This window comes from Anopheles gambiae, chromosome 3 (genome assembly GCF_943734735.2).
Source record: "Anopheles gambiae chromosome 3, idAnoGambNW_F1_1, whole genome shotgun sequence".
Classification (NCBI taxonomy): domain Eukaryota; kingdom Metazoa; phylum Arthropoda; class Insecta; order Diptera; family Culicidae; genus Anopheles; species Anopheles gambiae.
Window position 1 is genome coordinate 88656902 of NC_064602.1, and position 18167 is coordinate 88675068.

The window sequence follows — 18167 nt, forward strand, 5'->3', positions numbered from 1 at the left end:
AAGCCACCTGGGACAAGTAATTATCGGAACTGTAGCGATCGGAATTTAAACCGTTCTATTCTATTGCTTGAATCCTCTGGATCAAAGTCCATATAATACAGAGGTCGATGCATAGCTCGATTTTGGTCCACCATTTTGAAAGCTTATTTTTGACAGTTAGATGAAAAAGCGTTCACAAACGATTCCAAACAACCATACACTTTTTAGGGCTAATTGTGCATTTTGTGCTCAAAACTTAGTTTAACTATACATTTCTTTCTCATGAACGTGGCATGGAGTAGTTTTTTTCAATAATTCATCACTTAAAAATGACCACAATCAGAAATCTGGCCTCTTAGCTTTGACCCTCTTGAGCTGCACAAGATTTCGTCGTAATTTCGTGCGCTGATCTTGTTGTAATTGATAATTTCACTATAATTCTATCTTTTCTTGATATTCGTCAACTTTTTAAAGTACAATATTACAAACAAACGAAGTTGAAAATGAGCTTTAGAAAAACACTAAAGATCATTAGTCACTACTAAAACAGTCAGTCATGTATTATGTAGATAAATCTGATTTCTTTTCCAGATTCATTGGGATTCAATTGTTACTTATTTTTAGCTTGATTTGACCATAATATGAATGAAAAATATGATGTTGGGCTTTTTTTTAATTCTCTTTAAAGGTAGTATCTTTTCTACTAATTACTAAGCATGACTTACCGCGTTTTAGATGCTGAAGAGATCAGATTTCCTAGATCTGTTTCGGCGTAGATTTGTTAAATCAGTTCACTAATTCACTCCAATGGCTTGTCACACTTGAAAGTTCACTGACGACTTCTGAAACGCACACGATACTTTCGCTTTGGCACTTTGCTAAAGACTAACGTTCAAAGCTCAAACTCAAAGCGTTTTTATGCATAATCATAGCAAAGGATTCGTCCTTGAAGCTCCTGTGGAATTTTCCATACATCCAAAAACAATACAACTCATTTACGGTCATTACAACAATCTGGCACGCTGCCGCGCCGTGGAAATTTCCACTCCTCTAGCCTGTCCTGCGGCGTGAACAGAAGGATCGTAAAACCTTTTGCGCGCTCTTTTTTCGTCCTGTTTCGTAAATATTCCCCCGTACTCCTATTCCCTTTGTGCAGGGTGTGAATGCAAAGAAGCTGAAATTTTCCACTACATCATTAACACCGGTGCCCCGGCTTTTTTGAGGTGGAAAACTAACGACTCCAGCGACGGGTACACATCTTGGGTCAGCAACGAATCGAACTTCCCGGTACTCATAATATTGTTCTGGGAGGCTTCAAAGACGGGTAGTTTTTTGGCCATAGGCTCTTTCCTTTCAGCTTAAAAACAGTTACCTGTAGTAATGTCATCAAATCGATTTGTCCAAAGCAAAGAATTACAAATAATTAATTTATTCCGTACACAAAGAATTGTTTATTAAAATGTCCTGCTGCTTATGTTCTAAATGACGGCCCAAAGAAGCACGAAACCCTTCAGCCACCAAACCAACCCCCGTTTAAATCGGATAGTTCAACAGCACGTCCTGGCGGGCCAGCTCGAGCAGCATAGGATCGTCGAAGAACTTGTTGATCGACACATCCTCCGACAGACCCTTCCGGCGGCGCGTCTTCATCATAAACTCGCGCGCCAAATGTGTGGCCGGCTGCGGTTCCAACGGTCTGATGATAATGCTCTTATCCAGCGGATCACCCGGCACAATCTGCCAGTGGTGAAAGACGGACAGACAGAACGCTTGCCCCTGCGTGTGCGTACGCAGATCCGTCTCAAACCCGAACGAATCGATCGCGGGCAGGAACGCTTTGATGATGTACAGCGGCGATCCGGGTACCGGTGCGTCCTGCGTTACGTGTCCGCGGCGCCGCGCAAGCACGGTGTACACGGACGACACGCAATCGGCCGGTGCTTGCACCTCCACGAACAGGTACGGTTCCATCAGGCGTGGTGTCGCCATCAGGAAAGCCGAGTACGCCACCCGCCGGGCCGTTGGAATGATCTGTCCACCGCCACGGTGCAGCGGTTCCGGCGCAATCACCGCGTCCAGTATTTTGAACTTTACGTTGCGGATCGGTTCCTCGCACAGGGGGCCCTCGCGCGTACCCCACTGGAAGCCCTGCACGATCGAGTCCTTCACCGTGCCGAGCAGCGTTTTGTCCACCTCGAACGGGAGCGTATCGTCGACGAGAATGTTCGGGCCGGTTGAGTCGGGCCCGAACGCCCAGATCGACCGGGCCGCGAGCAGATCCCACTGATAGTTGACCTGGAAGAACTCGCCCAGCTTTTTCTTGTTCCACCCGATGGAAACGGTTTCGTTTTCAATGTCCTCGGCAAGTCCCTTCTCCAGCGGTTCGGCAATCATCGTGATTTTGTTCTTCTTGTTGGGCGTTTCGGCAAAGCATTTGAGGGAACTGGTTTCGACGACACTCTCGCAGAAGGCGACCACCGGATCCGCTACCTTTATGTCGATCTCCGAGTACATCTTGCGCAGATCGTGCATGACGCAGTCGAGATACAGTTCGCCCGTGCCAAGGATCACGTGCTCGCCCGACTCTTCCACGCGCGTCGACAGCAGCGGGTACGATTTGTTCAGCTTGCGCAAACCGTCCAGCATCTTCGGCAGCTCGGAAGGGTTGACCGGCTCGACGGCAATTTTGATGACGCTCTGCGTGTTGAACTTGAGCGGCCGGAAGATAAACACATCCTCCGCCATCTGCACGTCCGTAATCGTGGCCGTCTTTACGATGCACTGATCGATGCCCTCGATCAGCACCCAATTCCCCGCCGGCACACGGTTCAGCTCGATCTTGTACCGTGCTTCGTAGATCCACAGTCGGCCCACCTGCAGCACCCGGCTGTCCTCCTCGTCCTGCAGCGTGTAGTTTTCGCCCAGCACTCGCACCTCCTGGCCGGCGTGCAGCGTTCCGCTCATGACGCGCGCCAGCACCTGGAAGAAGGTACAGTCCTCGGTCGGGTACATCTTCGAGCTGTGCACCATGAGCTGCGCGTTCGCGTCACACTGCAGCATGTCCTGGTAGAGGCCGCTCTCGCGCACCCCGGTGTAGATGTGGTCCACCTTCACCTGCGCATTGTCCAGCGGCGACCGGATGTGATCGACGCACATCTGCACGAAGCCACAGAAATCGCCCACAAACCGGTTGCAGATCGTGCGCAGCAGCGGCCGTATGTTGCACTTCATCTCTTCCCCCGTCACCGGGATCTGCAGCTCGGCCAGCGTATCGGCGAGCGTCGTGTCCACGTCGCCAACGACCTGCGCGAACAGCTTGTACAGTGGTTCGAGCACAAACTCCACGAAGCTGCGCTGCGCCGACGTGTGCGCTGGTTTGCGGGTGAATTTGCGCGTCTTCGGTTGGAAGTACATGTCGCCCCAGAGCCGCCGGGAGAACTCGTCCACATTCACGCCCTCGTACGTGTCCGCGTACAGCCGGGCGAACGATTTGAGCGTGAAGCACACGCCGTACAGTGAGCTGGCGAAGCACACGTTGCCCAGGACGGGCGAGACGGGCTTCACCGTGGAGTCGCCGTGCAGTGTCAGCAGCCCGTTGATTTCGTCCACGATGTGCTGCAGCTTAAAGTACGCATCCTGCGGGGGCAGCTTCAGTTCGAGGATTAAACGGTCGATTTTGTTGATGCAAAGCGTAAAGGACAGACGCTCCTGGATGGCGTGCTTCAGCAGCCGTTCCGTGTTTAGCATAACGCCCTCGGCCGCATCCACGAACAGGACGACTCCATCGCACAGTCGCATCGAGGCGGTCACCTCGTCCGAGAAGTTGACGTGCCCCGGAGTGTCGAACGTGTTGAGCAGGAAGCTTTTGCCCTTCACATCCTGCAGGACGAGCGTCATCGGCGTTGCTTTGATGCTAACGCCCCGCTCCTGCTCGGTGAAGAGCGTGTCCGTGTAGCGCAGGTTGCGCTCCTCCATGTTGCGCAGCTGCGGATGCGTCTGCCGCACCAGACAGTCGACGAAGGTGGTCTTGCCGTGGTGCAGATGCCCGACCAGCGCCACGTTGCGGATGAGCGTCGGCGTGTCCATCAGATCGGACAGAAACTCCATCTTGTACGTCGTCTCGGGGAGCTCCTGCGCTTTCAGCTGGAACTTCATGCGCTTCACCGGTTCGATCAGCGGCTTGTCCAGTGGCTGGGCGTCCTCCTCCTGCACAATCGTTTCCACCTCCTCGCCGTACACCTCGAGCGAGGTGGGATAGTAGCGCTTGTCCTCGTGCAGCACCACCGCCTTGGACGAGCGCTTTTCCTCCTCCTCCGGTTCCGGCTCGTCGTCCATCAGCTCCTCCTCCTCGTCCTCCTGCTGGTCCGCCTGGCCGTAGAGGCTCTGGTCGTCATCGTCGTCGCTCTCCAGATCCGGCCCGATGTAGTTGCCAAACTCGTCGTACGATGCCGTGTCCATGGTTAGACCTGTCTTTATTCGTTTGCCGCCGTGTCTACTGTTGAAACAAATGTTCGATTATTGCTCTAAAAAGGAGCCCCAAGTTTTCACTCACAACAAAACACACGCGCGCGTTGCCGGTCTGTGTGGTGGTGCAGAAAAGCTTGACAAGATTTTGTTTGGCAACTGTCAAGCGTTTCCAGTGGGATACAGTTCAAAGGGGCCACTTTCAACCCTCACGAATCAGCGAAACGTCAAACCGCAGCTTGACAGTTCCCAGCCAATTGGACGCCGTGTTGTGTTTAGATTTTTGGGCCTGCGGAGAAGCTAAAAAACAAGGCAGCACAGCAAATAGCGAATTTACAGTACAAAAGCGGTGGATTTCGTGCGCCTATCATGGCACAAAACAAAACCGACCTACTGGCGGTGTTGGCCGTGGTGAAGAAGTACAATCTAAAGGTATGTGAAGCACTCGCCGCGCTAGCTCTTCATTTGTCTAAACTTTGTTTTTGCTACACCCCCGGTCAAAACCTAGAGCACCGAGGAGCTGCTGAAGAAGGAGGCCGGCCTGACCGACATCCCAGAAAATGTGGCCGGCGAGGCGGAAGTGAACAGTGTGCTGGCGGCGTACAAAAGCGAGGGCGACCCGGACATTTACGAAAACTCCTACATGGAGTTGCGCCGGTTCGTGGAGGAGTCGCTCGACATCTACAAGCACGAGCTGGCCCTCATCCTCTACCCGGTGCTGGTGCACATGTACATCGAGCTGGTGTACAACAGCCACGAGGTGCAGGCGAAGAAGCTGATCACCAAGTTTGGGCCGGAGCAGGAGTACTACTACCAGGACGAGCTGGCCAAGCTCGCGATGGTGACGAAGCGGGACGAGATGAGCGGGAACGACATTACGGACACGTTCAAATCGAACGCCTTCACGATACGCATCTCGCGCGACACGCTGTCGCTGCTGAAGCGTCACCTGCACGAGAAGAAAGCGTCCGTCATACTGAACATCGTGAACGAGCACATGTACTTCGACCTGTACGAGGGGGTGGCCCGCAACAAGGCACAGTGCGACGCGACGAGCGGTGCAATGACGGGGGAGGCAAAACGGCAGGGTAAGTTTGGAGCGTGTTTTAGCATTTTATACTGCCTTAATTACAATTTGTTGCCTCTTTCCCCGTACAGATAACAAGATAAAGGTGTACTACGGGCTGCTGAAGGAACCGGACGTACAGACGCTGGTGGCCGCACCGCCAGAAGAGGACGACGATATGGATCCGGACGCACCGGACAAACCGAAGAAGAAAAAGCCCAAAAAAGATCCACTGTTTTCGAAAAAGTCCAAATCCGACCCGAACGCACCGCCGCTCGATCGCATTCCGCTGCCGAAGCTGAAGGATGTGGACAAGATGGAGAAGATAAAGGCACTGCGCGAGTCAACGAAGCGCGTCAATCTGGGCCCAGACCTGCTGCCATCGATTTGTATGTACACGCTGCTCAATGCAAACCACACCGTCACATGGTAAGTGTGCTGTTACACGATAAAAAACCTCTTTTTTAACGCTTTTCTACTTTCCCGGTCCAGTGCCGATTTCAGCGAAGATTCCAGCCTGCTTTCCGTGGGCTTCGTCGACTCATCCATCAAGGTGTGGTCGATGACGCCGATGAAGCTGCGCGAGATGAAGAGCGCCGACCAGCTGAAGGAGATCGACCGGGACGCGGAGGACGTGCTGATCCGCATGCTGGACGACCGGAAGGCGGAGTCGTGCCGCACGCTGCACGGCCACAGCGGCCCCGTCTACCGCACCTCGTTCGCGCCGGACCGGACGATGCTGCTGTCCTGCTCGGAGGACAGCACGGTGCGGCTCTGGTCGCTGCACACCTGGACGTGCGTGGTCGTGTACAAGGGCCACCAGTACCCGGTGTGGGACGTTCGCTTCTCGCCGCACGGCCACTACTTCGTGAGCTGCTCGCACGACCGAACCGCCCGGCTGTGGTCGACCGACTCGCACCAGCCGCTGCGCATATTCGCCGGCCACCTGTCCGATGTGGACGTGTGCATCTTTCACCCGAACAGCAACTACGTGGCGACCGGCTCGAGCGATCGCACTGTGCGGCTGTGGGACGTTTGCGTCGGCAACCACCATCGGCTGCTGACGGGCCACAAGGCACCGATCTACTCGTTGGCGTTCTCAATGTGCGGCCGCTATCTGGCGTCCGGGTCGGCCGACAAGCGCGTGCTGATATGGGATCTGGCGCACGGGCACCTGATTGCCGCACTGACCGGGCATACTGCCTCGATACACTCGCTGTGCTTTAGCCGGGACGGGACGATACTGGGCACCGGTGGGCTGGACTGTGCGCTGAAGCTGTGGGACTTTACCAAGCTGGTGGACGACATCAGTGGGGAAAATGTGAACGTGTCGCACAATCCGGACGTGCGCGATGGCGAACCGTACCTGTTGCGCACGTTCCCGACCAAACAGTCGCCCTTCCTGACGCTGCACTTTACGCGCCGGAACCTGCTGCTCGGGGTCGGCATGTACGACCTTGGGATGTGAGGAAAGGATCATCGGTAGAGGGGAGGGAAGGGGAGAGAAGAGTGAGACATTCGCATTTTAACGCATTTTGTGCTTTTAGGGTTCATTTTTTTATTGCAATAAATAGGCTACTGTCAAACGTAATTTAAAAAAATAATGGCGGAGATGGTCGCTGATGACAAATGAGTAGGAATAGTTGAATAGTTTAGCTTTTGACGGCACAGAAGGGGCGTGTTGTTACACTATAAAGTCAAGGGCAAGCGTGCGCAGGCCAGCTCAAGGTTCACCTTTTCCCCTCTCGGGAAAATGGTTTCCGCGGCGCAGTTTACCGTGGCGGCGCGTGATTGACGTAGCTCGGAGCGTAGGCGTCCCGCGACCCTATCCTTGTACGAAAATATTATGATCCTCCTCCCCTGTAAGGATCGCCACATCAACGACTCCGTGCTCCGTTACATCTGCAGCAATTTGTACTTTATTTCCTTCCTTCCTTTTTTTGTTGTTGCAAATTAATCTTCTTTCCATGTTTTTTGATATTTTATTACGTCCAACACACACTACAGCAGCGGTGGGAGAAAATGATGAGGAAAATCCCCCGCGCGTGTGTTATACAGAGCTGGCTCATACATTTCCCAAAGAGAAACGGAAAATATGCTGCTCTTTACTCTCGCACGCTCTTCTGGACCTCAAAGGGTGCTTCAAGTCTCTCTCCTGGCTTTTTTAAGTGTGTCTGTGTGTGTGTGTGCTGCCCCTCCTCGGCAGTAGAGGAAGTAGTAGGCCTCGGAATATCCGAACGTGCCCCAGCAACGATCCGCACTGGCGAGGTTCGTTCTCAGTCCCAGCTGAACCACCGTCACGGAATAACCGTCTGCGCAGTGTTCTAAAGTTAACTCACGTGAAGAAAGTAAACCACACAGTAGAGAAGAAGAGACAGAGAGAGATAGAGAGAGAGAGCGAGCGAACAAGTGAAAAGGGATCGAGTGTTGGATCCATAGTGAAATTGCTAAAGTTAAAAGTGTAAAAGGGAGAATTACAACATAAATTCCAAAAGAAACGAGTAAAAGTAGGTGTTGCTCAATTATAAAACGTACTTCTGCATGCATGGTGGAGTGAGTTCTACCGATCTTAAAGGTCCTCCAAATCGTTTTAGTTATTTGCCAGTTCTTCGCCAATTCCCCTGGAGTGTAGGATATTATGCAAACCCTTTCCAAGTCCCAAATTTCCATCAGAAACACAACAACTACTGCCCCAAGACACACTAAGCTATCTCATCAGCAATAACGACTCCCAGTGCTGAACCAACTTACGGGACACATAATACCATCCCGGTTACATAATGCGGCAGAGAGAACCACGCGGGGACACCACGAACAAACCATGCGGTCCCGGAACGGCCCAAACGGGGTGGATTTTACTACTCCGTCCGCGCGATATTGATTTATGTGTTCGTGTTTGTGCTGCCGCCGATGATCGTTGCCGCGATCGGTGCCGAACTGCTCTGTCGCTTCGATCCGGGTATACATTTCAAAGACTTTTCCGCCGACACCGGTGTGATGATGGGTTTTAGCTCTCGTTTAACTACCATTTTAGCATTACATTTAGTAGTATGATGGAGTTTGTGTTTTATTCCAACAAACCTTGAGCAAACGATCATCGTTCGCTTTTTGTGTGCTCCATCATTTCGTACCTTTTCAATTCCCGGTTTTCCTTCGCAAAAGCATGGCCCTTGGGGACCTATTTGGAACTGCACCATGCTCTACTGGCAGGCAGCAGTTGTACGGTCGCGTACACACCGTTTGCGGCTGTGTTCGAGCATTAGGGCAGAGCGCAGTGGGAAAAAGATAATAATAGCATTTTTGTTGAAACGGTGAAAATTTTGTCGTTTGCTGCCGCCGCCGCCGCCGATGCTCGCTGTCGCTGTGTCGCCTGTGCTTGTATTTCTGCTGGCGTTTCTTACCGGCGGCGATGTTGGCTGTCTTACTCCTTAATCGGTCTTGCTTTTAGGTGGCAGTGGTGGTGGTGGTGGCGGTGGTGGTGGTGTTAGAACACTGCCAGTTTCTGCCTCGTTCTTTAGGGGTTCACATTAGGTGGCATTTTGCTAGCACATCATGTTTCCCTTCTGCGCATCATATGATGATGGTGATGATCGCTGAGATCCATTTTGCAGACCGGAGGACCACCTAGCCCCAAGCAAGATTATGAAACCGCCCGTACAGGAGGATCTGGACCCGACAACCTCGACACGAAACAACACTGTCAGAGCGTTGTTTATAATTAGTGACGTGAAATAAAGTGTGTGGTGCGCGATTATTGGGACCATTTTAGGGGCGACAATGCGCTGCTCGTGTGCGGTGTACACGGGTGTACAGCAGGCGACGAGAACGCCCGAACGCCTAGCGGACTCAATTTCCGTCTAAAAATATAGAGCAGAACATACCGCGGTGGGTTTCCTTCCCAGCCCCACCTAGTCTTCGGACCTCACTGGTGTAGGCCCCATCTCTCTCTCTCTCTCTTTTCCTATATCGCTTTTTCCACTGGGCCGTACACATCACACTCGACAGACCCGTCTTCTTCCTTTTTCGGGGGGTAGAAATCGGCAGCATACCGGCAGCGTTCTACCGGCGCATTTGTCTTGTGCCTCTTCTCCGCGTACTCTATTTCTTAAGTGGTGTGTCTTCACCTTCGTCTTGACGCTCGTTCGCTTTTGTTACCGCTGTTTTGTTGTTTCAAATGCCATTACTCGAAAGTGAGTCAGGCTAATCTAGCGTGCCATGCTAATGGGAGGAAGGAAAAGGTTCTTGCCTATACCGACCCACTCTCTGCATGTAGTCGAAATTGGCTTTTTTAACTCATATAGGAACATTCTTAAATTCGTAAATATTTTCCATGATAAAACACGTGCAAGTATATTTTCATTCTGAAATCATGATTTAAACCAATTTAAATAAGCTCCATAGAATCCTGAACGTTGTGTGACAACAATCAGCATACCACGTAACGCTGTGTAACGTAACGCTTCGTTACGCGCGCAAAAAAAACGGTTTGCTAAGATCCGCGCATGGCGAATCGTCGCGCAGCACGGAAAGTGTGCGCCTGGTTGTTTACTGTTTTGCTTGCCTGTTCCCATTTTTTTTATTTACTTTTCGGTGGTTTGTTTTCCTTGCTGTGGCGTAAGAGGTACATTTGGTAATATTTATATTTTTTTCCTATACGCTCCTTTTGTGTGTGTGTGTGTGTCTCATATATTTTTTTCTTTTTTAAGAATAATTTTACTACCCCAAATCCACTGGCCCCTATGTAGAATGCGCGGTTCACGGGCCAGGAACACACACAATGCACACAACCAATTGACATTAACTGCGCAGCGTACAGGCCCCAAAAACCTTGGCATTGATTCAAAGCGTCCACAAACTGCCTCCTGCCACAGTGCCGCATTGAAACAGTGTTCGTTGTTGTTGTTCAGTTTCACCCAACGGCTGCTAAAAATGAGTGTGAATGAAGCTCTACGAATTTCCGCCACGCCAAAATTTGTTCAAGGATGGCGTCCAAATTGCAACACAGACGGGCGTGTGTCCTTTTCAACAGATGGCCATTGGAAACAAACCAACATCGACTGAAACATCTCACTTTTTACCTTAACATTCACCCACAGACACACACATACACAGCGAGAAGAGCAATTTTCAACCCAAACCCCAAACACCATTCCATCTGATGCCAAAACGATATCATCATGCAAACCACATACACGCATTTAACGGCACATATAGAACAAAATATTTCACCCCAATGAAAAGGGGGAGGTTAAAATGTGCGAGACGAATTGAAGATCAAACCCTCCCCAAACAGCACAAACACAAATTGAAAACACAATCGAAAAAGAGAGAGAGAAAAAAACGGCGCGCCGTGTTTGTTTTAAAAATACGCCCCAGGTCAATGGCTCGCGCGACTCCTAATGGCGGAGGACAACATCGCCACCCACCCACCAATGCACAGCTGACGGGAAAGGGGGGGGGGGAGAGGAAGGGGAAATGGATATTGCGTGAAAAATGTTTGTACCAAACCGCCGTGACATTGTAAGTGACACGACATTCTGTGGCGGGAGGAGGCAGCATTTTGTGTTTTCCTTTTTGTCTCTTTTTTGTTTTGCTTTTTGATTTTTTTTTTGCTGGTTCCTCACAAGACGCGATATGGGTGTGCGAGACGTGCGTCATACAACCGCTCGGTGATTTGAAAATTAATTTCTACATACACAGCTTCCCCTCACTTGCCAATTATATGGCCTTTCATCTACGAGGGGGATTTTTTATGGGTAATCATCGAAATAAACTTCACGATCGTTTGCCGGTATGGTTGTTTTTTCTTCTTTTTTTTTTGTTATCGCAAATTAATCACCAACGCATTTTGAACGCCATTTAGGTACGCCAGACGATAACGGGGTGGCCCGTGCGCGCGTGTGCTCCAAACACACACTCTCTCTCTCTCTCGTGGCCTCATTCGGGCAAACACACAGCCTCCCTATTTAACAGTTTTCCTCCCCAAAGGTCTCACCCAATCTCGGCGAAAAGGTTGCTTTCTGGTTCGCACAGAGCATTTCGCCTTCACACGACACGGAACCGTGGTCTGCCTGGTGTGTGTGTGTGTGTGGGTCTTGTGGCTGTACTCTTATGTGTAGCGTTGCTCATTTTTGCAGGCAAATCGTACACATTTAGAACTAAATTTAGATTCTCGCTGCTTCGTAAACAGACGTGCGAAACTCGAGACTCTATAGTGATGCTGGTGGCTGGCCGGTTGGAAGGTTTTAGAGCATTTGCAACCGTTCGTATGACGTATTTTCCGCGTTTGAAAACGCTGTCATGCCTGATTAGATTGATTAATGCTGTTGGACATTAATATTACATCTTCTTCCCTCTCGCTCCACAGACATCCCTCCAGCACCCTAGCGCTTGAAGTGGACAGTAATGGCGAAGAAAGGGAAGGCTAAAAATGGGGCAGCCCCCGGTGAAGGAGAACAAGTGGCTGCGCCGGCGGCTCCAGCAGCTGTCAATGCACCGGCGGCAGCAGCAGCAGCAGTAACAGCCGTTCCGGCACGACCAGTCGAGAAGCAGGCCGCTCCCGTGCAGCAGCCTGCAGCCAAAGAGGTGAAGCTCGAGGTGAAGCCCGCCCAGCAGGCAAATGGTGCCGCTGTACAGAACGGTGCCGAAGCCGGTGCCGAGCAAGGCGAACTGAGACGCAAGCGAAGCCGGCGCGGAGCTCGCAACGATAAGAAGAAGTCGGACAAGGACGATCAGTCGAAGGCGCCCTCGAACCTGACGGCGCGCAAGAATCTGCGCAAAAAGCGCAGCAAGCTGATGCGCATGCTGGAGCAGGCCGAGGCGGGCCCAGCGGCCCCGCCCGCTGCCGATGGGGCACCGGTGCAGACGCCGGAAGAAATTCGCAAGAAGATCGAGATCGTCGAAAACTTGCTGCAGCTGCTGCAGGCCCAAACGCAGGAAGAGCGCAAGAAGATAGAAAGCCTCAAGAAGGCACAGTCGGCGGAACAGCAGGAGGCGGCCGCGAAGAAGGCGGAACAGCCGCCGCAGAAGACGGCGGCGGCGGCACCCGGTTCGCCCAAGAGCCTGACCACGGAAAAGGCGCGCAAGGAGGCGGAGGCGAAGAAGCTGGCCGGCGAGAAGGCGGAAATCCAGAACGAGGCGAAGCGGCTGGCACAGGAAAAGGCACGCAAGGAGCAGGAGATGAAGAAGCTGATCGCGGAGAAGGCGAAAAAGGACGCGGAGGCAAAGCAGCTGCTGGAGGAGAAGGCGGCCCGCGAAGCGGAACTGGCCAAGCTGACGCAGGCGCAGGCACGCATCGAAACGGTGGAGCAGAAGATTAACCAGCTCGACCAGAAGGTGCAGCAGCGAAAGGAGGCGGAAGAGCCGAAGGTGGCGGCTGCGCCAGTGCCGGCGGCGGCAGCGGCGGCTCCTGGTAGTCCGAAACAGAAGAAGGATCAGGCGCGCACGCGCAAGGATTCGGAATCGAGCAAGAAGAAGGAGGCAGAAGATAAGGCGAAGAAGGATGCGGAAGAGAAGGCCAAGAAGGAGGCGGCTGAAAAGGCAAAGAAGGAAGCGGAGGAGAAGGCCAAGAAGGAAGCGGCTGAGAAGGCCAAGAAGGAAGCGGAAGAAAAGGCTAAGAAGGAGGCGGCTGAAAAGGCCAAGAAGGAAGCGGAGGAGAAGGCCAAGAAGGAAGCGGCTGAAAAGGCGAAGAAGGAAGCTGAAGAGAAGGCCAAGAAGGAGGCGGCTGAAAAGGCGAAGAAGGAGGCCGAAGAGAAGGCGAAGAAGGAGGCCGCTGAAAAGGCGAAGAAGGAAGCGGAGGAGAAGGCCAAGAAGGAGGCGGCTGAAAAGGCCAAGAAGGAAGCGGAGGAGAAGGCCAAGAAGGAAGCGGCTGAAAAGGCGAAGAAGGAGGCCGAAGAGAAGGCAAAGAAGGAGGCGGCTGAAAAGGCCAAGAAGGAAGCGGAGGAGAAGGCCAAGAAAGAGGCGGCTGAAAAGGCGAAGAAGGAGGCCGAAGAAAAGGCCAAGATGGAGGCGGCTGAAAAGGCCAAGAAGGAAGCGGAGGAGAAGGCCAAGAAGGAAGCGGCTGAAAAGGCGAAGAAGGAAGCTGAAGAGAAGGCCAAGAAGGAGGCGGCTGAAAAGGCGAAAAAAGAAGCAGAGGAGAAGGCGAAGAAGGAGGCTGCAGAAAAGGCCAAGAAGGAGGCGGAAGAAAAGGCTAAGAAGGAAGCGGACGAAAAGGCTAAGAAGGAGGCGGCCGAAAAGGCGAAACAGGAGGCGGCTGAAAAGGCGAAAAAGCAAGCAGAAGAGGAAGCAAAGCGGAAAACGAACGGCGAAGCGGCGAAACAGGCCAACGGATCGGCAGCGGCGGCCGCCCCAGCACAGGAAAAACCGGCCACCTCGAAGCAGGACGCCAAAAACAATAAAAAGAACAACAAACGCACCCCCAAAAACAGTGTGTCGGAGGATGACAAGAGCACAGCCAAAGCGACCGGTCCAAAAAACGGACCGGGCGGCGATTTTGCCTCCTCTGCTGAACCCGCCATGGTAGCAAAATCGCAGGAAAGCCACTCAGCACCAGTCCCCGTCCCGCCGAAGACCGCCGAAGCTGCTCCTGCCTCCCCGAAACCCTCCCCGAAAGCCAACGCCGGCAATAAACAGGCCGCAGCCGCCGCCCCAGTGAACGGCAAGCAACAGACACCACCGACCAAGACGCCCGAAAAGACGCCCGCCCAGCCAAAGACGGCCGCCCGATCGTCACCGCCAAAGACCACGGCGAAGGCACCTTCTCCACCGAAAACGGCACCGGCGGCCGCTGCCCGTGCCGCACCCGCCAAACCCACCACACCACCCGCGTCAAAGAAACCGGAACCGCCGCCCAAGCCCGAATTCCTCAAGAAGAAGTCACCCTCGGTCGAGAAGGAAAAGGTCGTGAAGGCGGCAGCACCGCAACAGGCCTCTCAGCCCCCTGCAGCGACAGCCACCCCGCCCAGCTCAGCAACACCTGCCACACCTGCCCCTGCCACCACCGTTCCAGCAACTCCTGTCTCAACACCTGCACCTCAGGCGGCTGCGGCAGCACCTCCCGCCCAGGAAGGTGCCGCCGTGTCGGCCCGCCTCACCGAGGAAGCCCTGAACGGGGCGAAGAAACCTGCCACTGCCGGCACTGCCAACAAGCCGAAACCGGCGCAGAAGAAGCCGGACGTGCCGCCGAAGCCGGACGTGCACAGCAAGAGCGCGGCCAAGATGAAGACCCCGATCAAGCAGCCGGGCGGCAAGGCGGCCAGCTCCACGGTAACGATGACCAGCGAGCCCGTACAGAATAAACATTTGACAACAATTCAGTCTGATTCCAGGTCGGCAGCGGCAGCGGAGCTAAGTAGAACGGAAGCATTTAAGAAAAACATGGACATTATATCGACCATCGCGGACGTGCTGTTGTCCTGCTCGCGCTCGAAGAAGAACCGCACCGCGGAGCGGCCGGCGGCTAACGCGCCCGAACCGCCTACCACTAACACAAGCAGTAGTTCACCTTCCTCATCTTCCAATACTAATAGCACTACCACCACCACCACCAGTCTTGATCCATCTCTGCCCTCATCGGCATCACTCTTATCATCCCTATTTCCAACGCTTTCGCAATCACCCGGCCCGTCCGGCGGCTCGTCCGATCAAGCATCCTCATCCACGTCCGCTGGCGAAACTGCGCACAGCAAGAAGTCCAAGCTGGACGTGGAACGCATCCTGCGCATACTGCAAGCCGGCCAGACGCCGTCCACATCTTCAGCTTCGTCGGACCCATCTGCATCCTTGCTGCAGCAGCTCCCACCGGAGCTGCTAGCCGGAGGTCCCGAGGGTGAAGAAAATCCGCTCGGATCGTTTCTAACCAAAGATGCCATCCGCATGCTGATGCCAACTCTGCAGGAGGTGAACCACAAGTTTAACGTGGAAAAGCAACTGCACGCGCTCAATGCGACGGCGGCGATGGCGAAGATAATGCCAAAAACCCTACCGCCCGGCACGGACACGACCGAGGAGGACGAGCTGGAGGAGGATCTGCTGGACGAGGAGGAGGAAGATACGATCGAGTACAAGTTCACACCGCGCCCGGTCTTCATAGCAACGATCTGTCAGGTAAGATGATTGCGAGGCTCCGAAGAAGACGCCGAGAACTAATCCAACGCATTGGTAGGTGTGTAAGAACCCGCTGAAGAGTTTCGTCCACTGCGAGCGCTGCAAGATGGTATCGTACTGTGGCGAAGAACATCGGCGCACGGATCAACCGGCCCATCGTGAACTGTGTGCGGTGCTGTGTGAAGTAGCCGGCAACAGAGGTACGTATACAGCATTAAGAGAGGGTTTGCTTCTTTGGAGTGCAACGAGAGCAAATCTCTTTTCCCAGGAGGACACATTTACCAGCTGGCCCGGAAGCTGAACGTGCCCGAGTATCGCAATCTGCGCGTTCACACGCTCAACCAGATCGAGCTCGCGCTCAAGCGCCCCATGCAAGCGTACGAACGGGAGATTGTACTGTTTCCACGCATCTGCCTAACGCCCGAGTGCCGCGAATGGCGGCAGGAGCTGCTGACGGAGTGTACCGACTGTCGGCAGGTTTCGTACTGTGCGGACAATCCTGCACATCTGCCCGCTTCCCATCGGCGCTGGTGCAAGGCGTACCTGCTCTTCCAGAAGCTGATCCTGCGGCAGCGCATCCTGGGGCGGATCGAGCCCGTGCTGCCGTCACGCATCCTCTCGAAACCGGCCCCACTGCCGGCTAACATTGACGAAGCGTTCAAACAACTGTACAAAAACTCGACTGGTAGGTATTTCTGAAAATTTGAAAACATCCAATATCCACGAGAACTTCGGTTAGTAACACTTTGGACCGACTTTACTCCTCTCACACACTAGTGCCTCGGGATGAATGTGTCTACGCCGTACTGTCGCAGATAGCGACCGCGCCGCTGTCCGCACTGTATGCGTACCAGCAGACAGGTCTACCGTTCGGCAGCACATTCACGATCCATCTCGTCGGGGCCGAGCTACAGTTCGAGGGCGACACACTGGACAAGTGGGAAGCGTTCTTCCTTCACCTCGTACCGGAGGTCGCCGTACTGCGCGTCGTGTTCGTCGGTCCGGAGCTGAACGTCGAGAATCTGCCGATCGATGTCATCAGTCGCATTAGGTAAGCGTGTCCTTCTCCCTGGGGCATACGTTTTCCTTTTTCCCGAGCTGTCTTCGTGTTAAATGGTTTCATGGGTAACTTTGATTGACAAAGTCCAGATGATCTTACTAAGACAGATGGTTTATTTTGGACACTCATTGATCACACGACTTCATTAAATGATCGATTTTGCCAGCTGACCAAGCATTACGATCACGATCCACATCAAAACGTGACATATAGAGAAATCTACGTGTGAGAAGTTGATTTTTAGTAAAAGCACTGCATTGATTGCAGGGTTTCTTAGCTCATTTAAAGATGATCTTAACAAGCAAAGCCTCGAGAAAGGGTGCCTTCATCTTGAGATAGAACATCAAACATCCACACAAAATCATTACTCCGCGTGATCACCACAAACAAAGCATTTTTTACGTTTTTTTGTCGCCTTCTATGTTCCTTGGTTTTTGTATATCTGTTTCAATCACTGTGCCGTCGGTTTTTGTTTTTGGTTGTAAATGTTTTGTATCTGTTTGTATTTTGTTACCGTGTAGTTGCTATTTTGGCTTCAAAATCATATTTTTCTTGGCAAAATTTTACTTCTGTAACTAACACTAACCCGAAATCAAAACAGTTTACGGCATACGTGAAGCTTTAGAGTCGGCAACACCTCAACGGAGAAGGTTCATTTTCGAAGGATCCCGGCATGAGACACCGGTGAATAGGGTGTGCTCAGACGCGAAACCCGAACGCATTTAACTGAAGATCATCTACTAGATATTCAGTTCCCCATCGTAAACCTTCGAAAATACGACGCTAATCTTAAACGCCCTCGTTCTAGAATGCGTGAGTATGGCTGAGATTTTCGGGTTGTGCAGAAGAGAGAAATAGAGAGAGAAAAAAGAAGGACGAAGAGAGCATTGCGATGTGCAGGTAAGGTTTGGCAAACGATCGCTTCAATGGTCATCTTTGTAGCAAAGGTAAGTCATAGGGAGCTCTCGCAGGTGGACAGTTATCCTCCAGAGGATCGAACCAGTTCAAGGTTCTAATACACACACGATATGCGTTTTGTTCTTGCCTTCTCCCGATACAGAATGTGCCGGACCTGCCGGTTGAAGTGCCGCGTGGTAGCGTTCGACTTCCAGTGTCGCACCATGTACCACCATGTACTACCGGCACAGCTCGCGCTACCAGCGACCGAATCTCATCTGCTTCTTCAACCCGGGACTTCACCGTACGACCGGGTTTGCCGGGCAGGACAGCTGGCCGGTAACAATTCATGCCGCAACGGAGGCAGGCTGCCCAATGCTGGTGACCGCCTACACCGAGCTGGAGTCTCCCCTCGATCTGGACCGGCTGCAGCGTGAGTCGACGCGTGCCCTTCAGGTCGTTCAGCCACCGACGGTCAATCCGTACGGTTCCAAGCGCCCCGATCGTAACTTCATTTCGGACGATACTGCTCCGATGATCTTCAAGAACTACTACTACTTCATAGTGAAATAGAGTGCGAGATAAAGAGAGAGAGAG

The 18167-nt window shown here is 52.8% G+C and overlaps 2 protein-coding genes and 1 pseudogene across 4 annotated transcripts; 2 read left to right on the forward strand and 1 right to left on the reverse strand.

Annotated features, from left to right (window-relative positions):
* Positions 1-1406: 1406 nt before the first annotated feature.
* Positions 1407-4623, reverse strand: LOC1280963 (116 kDa U5 small nuclear ribonucleoprotein component). 2 transcript variants are annotated; one of them, XM_061661210.1, is made up of 2 exons: positions 4532-4623; positions 1407-4474 (listed from the first exon to the last, which is right to left on the reverse strand). In XM_061661210.1, exon 2 carries the CDS (start codon positions 4435-4437, stop codon positions 1513-1515), a length of 2925 nt encoding a protein of 974 aa, XP_061517194.1. In that variant the 5' UTR covers positions 4438-4474; positions 4532-4623; the 3' UTR covers positions 1407-1512. The 2 variants fall into 2 exon arrangements, with proteins under 2 accessions (XP_061517194.1, XP_061517195.1); XM_061661211.1 differs by having other exon boundaries at positions 1407-4471; positions 4532-4604.
* A 46-nt stretch (positions 4624-4669) lies between these two features.
* LOC1280962 (transcription initiation factor TFIID subunit 5) lies at positions 4670-7110 on the forward strand. Its single transcript, XM_320836.5, has 4 exons — positions 4670-4875; positions 4952-5531; positions 5602-5938; positions 6002-7110. The coding sequence occupies exons 1-4, from the start codon at positions 4813-4815 to the stop codon at positions 6975-6977; spliced, it is 1956 nt and encodes a 651-aa protein (XP_320836.5). The 5' UTR covers positions 4670-4812; the 3' UTR covers positions 6978-7110.
* A 648-nt stretch (positions 7111-7758) lies between these two features.
* LOC1280961 (axoneme-associated protein mst101(2)) lies at positions 7759-18160 on the forward strand (annotated as a pseudogene). The gene is made up of 7 exons (XR_009766514.1): positions 7759-8016; positions 11877-14773; positions 14825-15613; positions 15672-15813; positions 15882-16298; positions 16391-16664; positions 17734-18160. The product of XR_009766514.1 is annotated as an axoneme-associated protein mst101(2) (transcript).
* Positions 18161-18167: the final 7 nt, after the last annotated feature.